This window comes from Magnolia sinica, chromosome 7, assembly GCF_029962835.1.
Source record: "Magnolia sinica isolate HGM2019 chromosome 7, MsV1, whole genome shotgun sequence".
NCBI classification, from domain to species: Eukaryota; Viridiplantae; Streptophyta; class Magnoliopsida; order Magnoliales; family Magnoliaceae; genus Magnolia; species Magnolia sinica.
Window position 1 is genome coordinate 94,523,160 of NC_080579.1, and position 13,712 is coordinate 94,536,871.

General features: G+C 41.6%; 1 protein-coding gene across 1 annotated transcript; it reads left to right on the forward strand.

The window, feature by feature from the left end:
• Positions 1 to 7,318: 7,318 nt before the first annotated feature.
• LOC131251791 (eukaryotic translation initiation factor 3 subunit K-like) lies at positions 7,319 to 12,985 on the forward strand. Its single transcript, XM_058252748.1, has 8 exons — positions 7,319 to 7,550; positions 10,568 to 10,624; positions 10,953 to 11,003; positions 11,107 to 11,169; positions 11,431 to 11,481; positions 11,565 to 11,631; positions 11,714 to 11,796; positions 12,590 to 12,985. Exons 1-8 carry the CDS (start codon positions 7,434 to 7,436, stop codon positions 12,791 to 12,793), a joined length of 693 nt encoding a protein of 230 aa, XP_058108731.1. The 5' UTR covers positions 7,319 to 7,433; the 3' UTR covers positions 12,794 to 12,985.
• The last annotated feature ends 727 nt before the right edge of the window (positions 12,986 to 13,712 follow it).

Consider the following 13,712-nt stretch of genomic DNA (forward strand, 5'->3'; position numbering starts at 1 on the left):
TCTCACTTAATACCATCTAATTCCATGCGCCAAACACCCCCTTAAAGCCGAGTAGACACCGTGGCATGGCTGACCACTCCACATAATTTGATCATTGATCACTTTATGCAACCGTCATTTATCTTGAACGGCTGTGGCCCAAATAGTATTATAATGTAAGCCAAGTATTTTAGAGATGACTTGTGCATTGTTGGGAGCAGATTAAGGGACACTTTAATCCGTGTTGCTTTGACGACGGGCCCACTGCGCTGTCCATGCCGTCCATTAGTTTTTTTTTTTTTTAGATAACTTGAGATATAATCTAAAATATAAAGTAGATCCAAATATAAAATGAACAACACAATAGGGATTAAATGCTTACCATTAAAACCTTATTTGAGGCGACAAGTTTTGGATAAGTAGATGTTTGAGTTTCCTTCATTCCAGAGGCCTTGGGAAGTTTTAAACGGTGAGTGTTCAACGAATACTATTTCCTATAAGTATGGTCCACTTGAAATTTGGATCTGCTTCATTTTTGGGGGCCATGCATTAAAATGAGGTGGAAAAAATTAATCAACGGCTCGGATACACAGCGCATACATCAAGGTGGGTCCCATGGTGAGGGCAATACTCATTAACGTGTCACCTGGGTAAACATAGCCCGCCCCCTACTTTCTCTGGAAGCGGACTGACTGGTGTGCCACGTACCACCGACTTCCATCGTGGTTTGACGTGGAAAATTTATGTGGGGTTTAAAATGATGCATGTATTACATCATACCGTTCATCAAATTTATGAGACCATTTAAGGGTATTAGTTAAAACGAGGTAGATTAAAAGCACGAGTGAGCCACACCAAAGACAGTAGTGGGAACAATGAGGACCAACGTTGAAAACTTTCGAAGGCCCACCATGATGTTTTTTGGCCATCTAACCCGTTCACTTGATCTCGAAGAAAAGGATGAAGGGAAAATACCAGTATCTTTTTGATCCAATGCTTCTCTTGCCCTCAAAAATTTTTCAACGGTAGGCCTCATTGTCCCGTGCTTTCGATTGTGTGGTCCACTTGTGAGTATCATGCTCTAAAACAATCTCTATAAATGGATGGATGGTGTGGATATAACACATACATGATGTTGAGGACAACAGAAACTTGCCACGTCAATACACCATGGAGGTCGGTGGTATGTGTCACACCACGCAATCCGCGTCCCTACTTTCTTGGGCTCCAATGACGAAGAGATAAGACGGATATACCATGTTGGACCACGGAGCTTTTTCGACACCGACCAGCACCGAATTCTAGCGTTGTCGTTTGTGGGGACGAGAATCTAGGCATCAGCCAAACAGGAGCGGATTAGGTGCGACCCCGGCCCTAACCAAGACGGTGCCGCCCTTATCGTGGGACCCACCTTGATGTATGTATTCTATATCAACGCCGTCCATCTATTTTTATAGAATATTTTATACTAACAGCTTAAAAACTAAGTATATCCAGATCTCGGATGTACCATATCATAAGAAACAGTAGCCATTGACCATTAAAAACTTTTTGTGCCCCAAGAAATTTTGAATCAAGCTGATATTCATTTTTTTCCCTTCATCAAGGTTTTTGTGACCTTATCAACAATCTGGATGATATATAAATATTATAGAAAAATTACAGTAGGTCCTAAGTAGTTTTTAATGATGGGATGTTCAATCACCACTGTTTTTTCATATCATGGTCCACCTGAGATTTGGACCTGCATCATTTTTGAGCTCACGCCCTAAAATGATCTAACCGGTGGACCGTGTGGTTGTAGAATACATACATCAATGTGGGCCCCATGGTAAGGGCCGCACCGTCTTGGGTGAGGCGGGGGCTGCACGAAATTGGCTCCCTACTCAAACACGTGTTTCTGGTGCTCCTTGCGTCCACGTTACCTGTGTAGTTGAGTATGAGGCTTTTTGGTATTGAGTGACTCGAAATTCAGAAAATTCTTGTGGCATCCACCATCCACTACGAGAACCATCTACATCAGCGGTCTGGATCACCCATCCACATGCTTCTCATGCAAGAATTTGGAGCATGGGGACATTATTCCCAACCTGATGCATCAGGATCCGATCTTTCTTCTGATGGCAAGAATGCCCACGAGACCCACTGGTAAGAGTTTTTTACCACCGTAGATCCTACCTTTTACCCGGCGGCTTTTCTAAGCCCTCCCAAACTTTACCTTTCAAAATTAAATAAAATTGTACGGAAGACTGTAATGTCTTCCGTGGAACAGTGGATATCACCGTCCAACATTTGGAGAGGGCTAGCTAAACACCTCTGGCTACGGATTATAACCGTAGCTAGGATTTCCGTGGATATTATTAACATTCATAGTCATTGTTCAATGGCTACGAATAGCTAAATACCTCTAGCTACGGATTATAACCGTAGATACTATTTCCGTGGATATTATTAACATTCATAGTCATTCGTTCATTGGCTACGGATCTCAACCGTAGCCATTTTCTATAACGACGACTACATACAAATACAAGTAATTCAATAAGCTTAACATAAAATTGAAAGACCCTAACATGAAATTGAACGACCCTAACATGAAATTCAACGCGCCTAATATGCCTAACATGAAATTAAGCAAGGCAAACTGAAAATTTAGAAAGGCAAACATGAAATTCAGCGAGACAAAATGAAAATTAAGCAAGGCTAACTTGAAATTGAGCGAGACAACTGAAAATCGAGCAAGGCAAAGAGGAAATCGAGCGAGGCAAATTAGAAATTGAGCGAGACAAACATGAAATTCATCGAGGCAAATTGGAATTTGAGCAGGATAAACTTGAATTTGAGAGGGGGAAATTGGAAATTGAGCAAGGCAAAAAGAAAATCGAATGAGACAAACATGAAATTAAGCGAGGCAAAGAAGAAATCGAGCGAGGCAAACATGAAATTGAGTAAAGCAAATTGGAAATTAAGCGCAGATAAAATGAAATTGAGCGAGACAAAGAGGAAATTGAGCGTGACAAACTAAAAATTAAGTTAGGCAAACTAGAAATCGAGCGAGGCAAAGAAGAAATTGAGTGAGGCAAACTGGAAATTGAGCAAGGCTAACATGAAATTAAGCGAGGTAAAATGGAAATTGGGTGAGGCTAAGAGGAAATTGAATGAGGCAAACACGAAATTGAGCGAGGCAAAATGGAAATTCAATGAGGCAAACTGAAAATTCGACAAGGCTAACATGAAATTCCCCAAGGCAAATATGAAATTCAACGAGCATAAAAGGAAATTGAGTGAGGCTAACATGAAATTCAACTGGGCACAAAGGAAATTGAGCGAGGTGAACATGAAATTTAACGAGGCAAATAGGAAATTGAGCGAGGCAAAGAGGAAATTGAGCGATGCAAACAGGAAATTCAAAGATGGATTAAAGAAGACCCAATCAGATACTAAAATGATCTAGACCATCGGAACCTTAAATCAATTGTATCTTGCAAACATGGATGAGTTTTTGACATGTTATATATGATTTTAGGGTATGAGGACCTACTTAAGCCAACCACGCTGGGTTGCGCATGCTGGGTTTGCTGGATTTCATCATATCAATAGTCAAAAGTCATGTTTAATTTTACTTTTACTATAAATAGTAAGTTTTAGTTTAAGTATAACTTTTGATCATTTGAGTTGTGTAAGTCATGTTCGACATGAAAAAGGCTTAGAAAAGTTTGGAGAATAACTTGGTTAGGCCAAAATAGACACTTACTATTTTTTGGCCGAAATCATGTTTGCCTTGTTGAATTTCATATTTGCCTTGCTCAATTTCGTATTTGCCTCACTTAATTTCCTATTAGCCTCGTCGAATTTCATATCTGCCTTACTCAATTTCCTTTAAGCCTCGCTGAATTTCCTGTTTGTCTCATTGAAATCCTTGTTTGCCTTGCTCAATTTCCATTGAGCTTCGTTGAATTTCATGTTTGCCTCGCTGAATTTCATATTTGTCTCGCTCAATTTTTTCTTTGCGTTGCTCAATTTTTAATTTGCCTCGCTCAATTTCATGTTAGCCCTACTCAATTTCTCGTTTGCCTCGCTAAATTTTATGTTTGCCTCGCTCAGTTTCATGTTATCCTCGCTCAATTTCCTCTTTGCCTCGTTCAATTTTATATTTGCTTCGCTCAATTTCATGTTATCCCCGCTTAATTTCCTTTTTGCCTCGCTCAATTTCCCTTAAGGCTCGTTGAATTTCATGTTTGCCTCGCGCAATTTCCTTTGAGGCTCATTGAATTTCATGTTAGAATTGTTGAATTTCATGTTAGGCAGATTAGGTTCGTTGAATTTCATGTTAGGGTCGCTCAATTTCATGTTAGGATTGTTCGATTTCACGTTAGGTTCACTCATGGCTACACTGCCCATTGCTACGGTTATAATTTGCAACGGTTATAATTTGTATCCATAGGGCTTTGGCTATGGCCTTCAACCTTGTTTTCTGGAATTAGACGGTGCTATCGTGGACAAGACAGTGGCTCCACGGTACCATCGTGAATGCAAGGGTATTTTTGTATCCAAATAGTGTATCCGTACATAGTTGGTTTAGTCTCGGAAGTGGGGGGGGGGGGGGGGGGGTTTAAAAGGTGAGCTGCACAGTAGTAAAAAACCCTCCACTTTTAGAGAACTTATTGGCTACTCCCCGCCACCAGCGCGGTGGCTGGTGGTTGGTGCTCGGTAGCCCCCACTATGATGTATGTGTTTCATCCATTCTTTCATCCATTTTTAAATATCATTTTAGGGCTTTATACCAAATATGAGAGGTATATAAATCTAAGGTAGACTGCACCGCGTGAAAACAATAGTGATTGGATATCCACCTTTAAAATCCTCCTAAGGCCCATTGTACTGTTTATTTGACATCTAATCTTTTGATTAGGTCATATAGACCCAGACGAAGGGAAAAAACAAAGATCATCTTGATCCAAAACTTTTATGGCCACCAAAAAGTTTTTAATGGTCTACATTCATTCAACACTATTTCCTATAATGTGGTCCACTTGAGATTGGAATATAACTTATTTCTGGTCCCATTCCGTAATGATCTAGAAAAATAGATGAACGACATGGATGAAAATGCATACATCATGGTGGGGCCCACAGAGCACCGACCATCAGCCATTGGCTGGTGGAGAGGGAGTTGCCAATCCGTTTCCCGACTGGTAGGGCTGTCTGGGCTGGGCTGAGGTTTCTTCCTCTCTTGAACAATCTGGACTGGGCCTGAGGTTGGCATCCGCCTTTGAACTATTGGGCTGGGCCTGACTAGCCGGCTTTCTTCAAAATATTGATATTCCTATTCTGAGCCTGTCCCAATGACATCTTTATATCCCCTCCGTCCATTGCAAGACCCATCATATGGATGGTTTTGTTGAAAGGAATGTGGCCCTTTTTAGCTGAGCACATACGTTGAATAGGGACCTCATGATTGCCTTTAGATTGCCAAATGATCTTCTATAATGACTCACTTGAGATTGGATGTTTGCCTGGCCGAACGGTGGGCCCACATTCCAGCCCGGACCCAGTCATAAGGCCTAGTTTTGGACGCGGATTGCGTGCTGCCCCCGCCGTCTCTAGTCACGAACGGGCAGTTCTGTTGGCGGGCCCACCGTGATGTATCTCTTTATCTATATTGTGCATCCCTTCTCTCCTATCATTTAAAGGATGAGCACAAAAATGAGGCAGATCCAACGATCTAATGGATCACACCACGGATGACTCTCACATTTTATGTGACCTGCATTTAATTAAATGCAACCCTAGCTTATTATTTCGTGTGGTCCATTTTATCGGTAGATCTGACTCATTTTTGTGCACATACCTCAAAATAATATAAGAAAAGGGATGGACGGCCTGGATAAACAGATAAATCACGGTGGGCCTGCCTACAGAACTGCCCGTTCGTGGCTAGAGACGGGCAGGGTTAGGACGCAATCCGCGTCCCCTGGCTTCAGGGCTCAAGCCCTGGGCATACGATACGAGGCTGGGCAAGCGGGGCTGGGTTAGGTTGCCCGTTTATCTCCAAAGAACCCTGATCTCGAAAACCGACCGTCTCAATTTTCGGTCCGTACAACTGAGCTAATGGTTCTTTGATCTAAACCGTTGATACGAACGGCCACACCGTGGATGTCCCATGCACCAAAAATCTAGATAGGATGATCCCAGCCGTATAAAACATATGACTTTTGTGATTTTGTCTGCACAGTGACTGTATTTTCTTTTTCTTCTAGAACCGTCAATTGAAGGGTTAGCATTTTTGCCATCAGGGTATATACCGTCCAGATCATTCAATTGTATCCCCCACTTGCAACAAATACAAACTCGTAACGCCATGCTACAAAGCCGGAGCACCGTAATAAAATCTCCTCTGGGGCTCTTTTTTTTTTTTTTTCCACCCTTTTTCGGGGCATCCCTGTGGGGCCACCGTGATGTATGTACTAACATCCATGCCGTCCATCTGTCTTGACACCTCATTTAAGGGCATGATCCCAAATGAATTACATCCAAATCTTAGGTACACCACACCACAGTAAACACCAGTGATTAAATAACTGCCATTAAAAACCTTTTGGGGCCACTGGAATGTTTATTTCACATGTTGATAAGGTCCCAAATATCAATTTGATCCAAAACTTTTAATGATCAATCACCACCCTTTCCTGTGGTGTGGTCCACATGAGATTCGATTCGTTCTCTAAAATGAGCTTTCAAAACGGATGGACGGATGTAAGGTAAATATATCACGGTGCGTCCCACAGGCAGGGATCCACCGATGCCGCGCGCCTCTGTTTCCGAAATCTGATTACGTACCGAGTTACTCAACAAGCTTTTTTCGTACGGAGTAAACTCTGATGGGCCCACAGTAAATGTTTGTAGTTTATCCACGCCGTCCAACCGTTCCCATGCCTCATTTTAGGCGTTGATCCCAAAATTGAAGATTCTCTAACACTAAAGTGGACCATACCACAGGGAACTATGGGAATGATGATTTCCACCGTTAAAACCTTTCTAGGGTGTATAGTGATGTTTATCTGCCATCCAACCTGTTCATGAGATAACACATACATGGATGAAGGGAAAGCACAAATATCATTTTGATCCAAAACTTATGGCCCGACAAATTTTCAACGGTAGAAGTTCAATTCAAACTGTTTCCTGTTGCGCGGTCCACTTAAACTTTAGATATATTTTATTTTTGGTCTCAAGGCTTAAAATTATTTGATAAGATGGATGGACGGAGTGGATAAAATACGAAAAGTCACGGTGGACCCCACAGAGTTTACTCAGTACGCAGTCCGCTTCCCCTTTCCGACCGAAAGCCCGAACCCTCGTCTTTCTCCATTCTCTATCAGTGAAAGGCCAAACGCTCTATCTTCTCTGCAATTTCTAGGGTTTCTTTGATCGGAGTTCCGCAAATCTCTGCAATGGGAAGAGAGCGAGAGAATCCGCAGCAGATGTCGTATACGGTGGAGCAGCTGGTCGCCGTGAATCCGTACAATCCTGACATCCTTCCCGAACTCGAGAACTACGTCAATGAACAGGCAAGATCGATATATTTCTCAATCATCTCATCACAACTCCATCTGATCTTTCATCGATTTTCCCTTCACTACTCCGGATTCCTTTTTCTTTTTAACTTTTTAAAAAAACATCTTTGATTGTTTTTCCTTAGATTTTGAGTAGAAATATTGCCTGGTTTGGAGATTTCCAGTTGAAATGTCCAATGCCATATAAAACAGAGTTCCCATATTTTTAACGACGGATGAGCTATATACTGGACCTTTGGTTTGTACAAGTGTGGCCCATGTAGCATGGGGATCCGGACCTTTGATCTGGTGGGTCCCACAATGGATGTACCTTGCCCAAAAATCTCCCGTGCTTGGTGTGCTGCATCTTCGGGGTTGTAGGAATGACGAACGATACCCTCCCTCTCAATATCCAAGAAGCAGTTGTCCTGAATCTGGAACGTTTGATAATGATCTTGGGGCTGGGTTAGACAAATGCAACCTTTGCTGAGCATTTATGAATAGCGGTGATTGATCCACTATACGAGTTGCCTGGATGTATCTTGATCCAGACCATATGGTTGTTGGCCCTGTCACTGATCAAGCAGTTACATTTATTGGGCAGCCCCAGCTATCTAATTGGTGGCCATCAAGTGGACAGTTGGGAAGGAATTGAATTATTTAAGAAAAAACCATCAGTAATCCAAATTCAACAGTCCTTTTCGCATAATGAAGAATGTTCAATTGGTGTGTTTTTAGGGTGTGTTTCATCCGCAGAGGGGTGACTGTTTGGGTAGTTTGGGTTGATATACATATGTGGCATGTGTATACAGCATGAGTACCACAATCTAAAAAGGGTGGAAAATGCACATAGTAGCTGGCCTTGTCGGGGTTTCTTCCCATTTTCTGGGGAATTTTTGCCTGGTTAAAACCATGGTCAGTTTCATTTGAAGTGTCGTATAGCTGACGTGGCATGTCCCGAAATGTTAGAACAATTTCCTTAAATCTCAAAGACATGATTGGTTGTGAGGGTTTATTTGCTGAACTGTTGTTGCAAACATAAGTTTCTATTGATGCTGACATCCTACATGAATTTATCGCTGCCCTATCATGGAAGGAGAACAAGAGATCAAATTTCAAGGGTAATCAGGGCAGCAACCTAAATGTCAATTGAGCAGAGAGACAATAGGCGAAGGATGTGTGATGGCAAAAATAACTGAATTTTTTGGTTGTTCATCCATCCCATTCAGTGCTGTCCTGATCGTCAACTCCCTACGTTTTCTAGGCTGAATAATGCTAACTGGATTATGTGTCATTTGTGATCTGAATTGCTATTTTTTTTACTGATCCAAATTATGGTTTTATACTCTTATTTTAAAAGTTGTAATTTAAATTTATATTTACATGTGTTCAGAAAAATAGGAAAAAGAAAAAAAAGTATCTATAGTGTAGAGATTTATACTTTGGTTTATGGATTAGTAAGCATGTAATGCGGTACCAGGCATGCAGGATTTGTAAAAATAGCATTAGAGCTTTGCTAAGTGCACAGCAGTACATGTGCTAATGCTATAAAGCTCATTTATATGCCTCACATCTGCCAGCATGTCACATAGGTAGCAGAGGCAATCCATTCATCAGGTTGGTCTGACTTTCTACATGTTTTCCCAAAAATAAGTCTGGTCCACTCAGCATGTGGGCCCAAATATTTGAAACAGGTGGATGGGTTAGAAAACTTCAGCCAAAATTTTCAGAGCCGTACATTTTTTTAGCAAACTGTGACCCACCTGACCAGTGGATCAGCCTGATTATTGGGCTAAGTTTTTCGGGGCTGTACATTTGTTTTTGCAAACTGTGGCCCACCTGACCAGTGGATCAACCTGATTATTGTGCTAGTGTATCATATGGCGGTGCCGTTCTAACGGATGAATTGCATCTTAGACATATAATGCCATGCTGGTGCATATGTGGTGTGTATATGGGCCTTATTGCACACGCATGTGGGCTTAGCAAAGCTTCAACATTAGAAGCATTTGATATATAAATTACAACCATATTGCATATATAACCATAATACATATAGTAGTATTTATGGGGGGCCACATGATCCTACTCCCAGCGTAGCATGTCATGAAGTAGCGTGATGCCTACCTTTTGTTCCCTTACTGCATACCAGAGCTAACCATGTTACAAGTGCCCTAAATAACATGTCTGTGAAAAAATGGATGGTTAATAAAAGCCAACATCCCACCTTCAATGTGCATGTATGGCATTCCGGATGATGAGACCAGCTTGATTTATTGTCATGGCATGTACAGGATGGATGGATGTTGTGGATCTCACACACACCCCTGCCGCACTAGTGCATGTGGGGAGAGCAGGGTTCCAAATACTACTATTGCAAGTGGCTGTGGCAAGGTTCAAGTGAAGATTGGAGTCATTTTGTGAACAAAAGTGGGATTTGAGGATCATCTTTCTTCTTCTATCTTTCATCAAATAACATAGGGTTCAATAGGAAGATCAGTGCATATGTTCCCCATGATCCAACAATTTTGTTTTTGTGGGACAATCGTAAAGAGCCTAAACGGGCTGAAGCCCTGAGGGAAGCTACATGATCATAAAGTGCATGGAACTCTTTTAAAACCTCTGCTTTTCGAGGAACATTTCCCCAGGCTGAATGGATTCACGGAGACAAAGGGGTTCCCTATTTTGTTTCTGGATGGTTGTGGGGTGTTTGTTTGAACAAAATTCATGTGCTTATCCTTTTCCATCAATAATTACAGAAAATTGTGGTAAAAAAAAAAAAAAAAAAAAAAAAAAAAACGGATGTGTCCCTTATGATGCAAAGATGTATCAGTACATTGGGAGGTCCTTGAGCCACCTGCTTTGTCTGAGAGTCAACACCCTATATTTTTTCAATAATTAATAAACTGTTTTTACCCTTGTGAGTTCTAACTCTTAACACACATGCGTAATTCGTCTTATATTAATGCATGCACGAATTTTTTTTTTTTTTAATTTTTTAACCCAGTGAATTCCCTTATCCTTGTTTTCAGGTTTCATCACAAACATACAGTTTGGATGCAAATCTCTGCCTTCTTCGTCTCTATCAGGTTAGGACCATTATCCCTTGCCCACATGCGTGTATGCATCTTAATATCTCTGTTTGTTTCATGGTTTTAACTTCTAAGACTTGGACGAGTCTGATGCAACTCGTCTGAGTTGACTCAGATTTGGTCAGATCTGATTCGGTTCGAACCCTGAGTCAACCCGAACTTGAGCAAGTCAAGGCCGATTCAGCCCAGATTCGCATGACTTGACTCAGGGCTGAACAAGTTGGGTTGTGTGTTGTTTTAACATGTGGAACATATTAAGAGGAATGCTAGAGAATAAAAATTGTTCTGTTTTCCTCACTAACACTGTTTTTATCTCTCTTTACAGTTTGAGCCTGAGCGCATAAGCAGCCAGATCATTGCTCGGATTTTGGTTAAGGTCCAATGATGCTTATGCTTAAACAAGGAACATGAATGATGCAAATCTATAGTCTCAATTACAACTAATCTAATTTTTAATTCAATTACTTTTCTTTTGACAGGCTCTCATGGCTATGCCGGCTCCGGACTTCAACCTCTGCCTCTTCTTAATCCCAGAGCGAGTGGTATTTTCCTTCTTCCTCTAGGTTATGAAACTGACTGTCATGCGTGCTCTTAGAGCATTCAGCATGTGCAAATGGAACAAACGTGCATCATACATATATCAGTTTCTCGGCAGTAGATATAAGTGTGTTCTTGTGTTTTTTTTTTTCTTCAGCCTTCGCTGAAATTATAACAGTTGATTTTCATCGTCACATTTGTAGCTTTATTTAAACAATGGGTCACTTCTTTTCAAAATACGAATTCTTCCATCTTTTGTTTGACAGCAAATGGAGGAGCAATTTAAGACATTGATTGTCCTCTCACACTATCTGGAGGTATGAATCTCCGGTTGCCCTGGGCGCAATGTTTTCTTGAAACTGGTTTGAATGCTATTCTTATCCTTGTTCTATGATCATAGACGGCAAGATTCCGCCAGTTCTGGGATGAGGTGGCGAAGAACCGCAGTATAGTTGAAGTCGTGCCAGGTAACAAATCCCATCTTCTGCCTCATGTGTTTGGTTGTTGCTGCTTTGTTTAGTTGCAGGTTAAATGAATGGAAAAATGCAGGTTTTGAACAAGCAATCCAAGCTTATGCTATTCATGTCCTTTCCCTGACTTATCAGAAGGTTCCCAGGCCTGTACTTGCAGAGGTAGGCTTTGATTTTGATCATCCCTTCTGTTCTTGCATTTTGATCTGATGTAATCTATCTGCATAATTGTTGTGTGTTAAATCATAGAATCAAATACCCAGATCAGTGATTCACTTTTTTCTTTTTATAATTGATCTTTTTTCTTCATCATTTTGAATGGGTGAACTGTCAAACATTAGGTCCTGTCTCCTGCATTGATTCTTTACATGTGGGGTCGATAGGTCGGTGAATGGACCATTGGTCTGATGGGCCCTGCTGTAGATGGGCGATGTACAGAATCTCTCTCTATTGTATGATCCTGACACGTCATTCGTGCCCTACAAATATACAGGAAAGATTCATCCAGGATCCATGTTCGACTGAAAAATGGCCAAGGATTTAATGATCCGGATCTTCCAGTCTGGGAGAATTTTTAGGCATCCTCATCTGTGATGGGCTCCATCTGATCAATGTCTGGATTGGGGAACCCTGGGCCCTGGATATACGGTATCATCTGCACCAGCAAAATTTATGTTTGCTGCGGTGCCTCTTTGTTATGCTTTTAACCTACTTGCTCTACTAGCCTGTTTCTTCAATAAATCCTACTGGAGTCACCTTGCTCTGTGTTCTCCTGCTCAAAGCAAGCGCAAGAGCAGTTTCCTCACAAACACACACACAAGCAAGATATGCAGGCATTTTCTTTTCTTTTCCTTCCGTTCTTTTAATTTTAATTTTCTTGAAAACTTTGGCCTGCCATTTTGCTGCTGTTCATATTTTCGGGAAGGGATTACTTGAATGTCTTGTGTGGCAACAGGCCATTAACGTGGAAGGTCTCTCTCTGGACAAGTTCTCGGAGCACCAGGTTGCCAACAGCGGCTGGGTTATAGAGAAGGGCCATGGCCGAGGCCAGCTCATCGTCCTCCCCCATAGTGAATTCAACCAGCCAGAGCTCAAGAAGAACACTGCAGACAGCATCCCATTGGATCATATCACTCGCATTTTCCCTGTTATCTGCTGATTCGTTTCTGGATAAAAGCTATTGTTGCTGTTCTAGTTGGAATTTTTGTTTCACCACCCTCAAACAGTTAGTATTAACGTCCAGCACATGGAATTGGTCCATCATACCAACTTACTGACAGCGTAATGGCACTGCAGGTGTATGGGAAAGCCACCCATGGTTTATTTGGGTATCACATTTTATTTTATTTTATTTTCCCCCAGCCAGAGCTGATGGCGTTTGGAAGATAGCATTCGGCTATTTTTACCTAAGTTGGTGTGGAATGTCGAGCTTATCATACACGCTGGATTGGCGCTAATAGAATAGCCAATACCCATTTACTATCCAAACCAAGAATTCTTGCCCAAACCTGACCCACGTTGGATCATCTGGCCATATCGTTGATAACCTACCTGGGCCGGGCTAGTTGGGATTCCACTTATAAGCACTGTGACCATGTGTACGCTCCTTAAAAAGAAAAAGAAAGAGAAAAGAAAAGGAAAACCAGTTTGCACCGAAAGCAATGGGTTTAGTATGTGAGGTTACAAGTGGGACCCTTTTTTGTAACCTAAGCCGTTCATTTGCAGTCTTCAAAATGTCGTAGGTCATGTCTCAGTATTCTCCGTTAGATGATCCTATCCATATGATACATACCACAATCCAAACTATCCATTGGGAACATTCATGTCTGAATGGGATGGGCCTAGCCATGGTGTATGGTCATGCTCCAAACAACACACTGAACTGAAGCTCAAAAAATCATAATCCAAACTGATAACCAGTGATCAGTGCAATTCATCACAAAAAGGTCCACCGATCAAAGGTTAGGAATCAGGATTGTTCAATCATTCTAGTTTTAGCACCGCCACTTAGGAGTGGCGATGGGCCATGCCAGGCCCATCCCATTCTGACACAGCCCAGCATTCAGGTCCAACCCCAA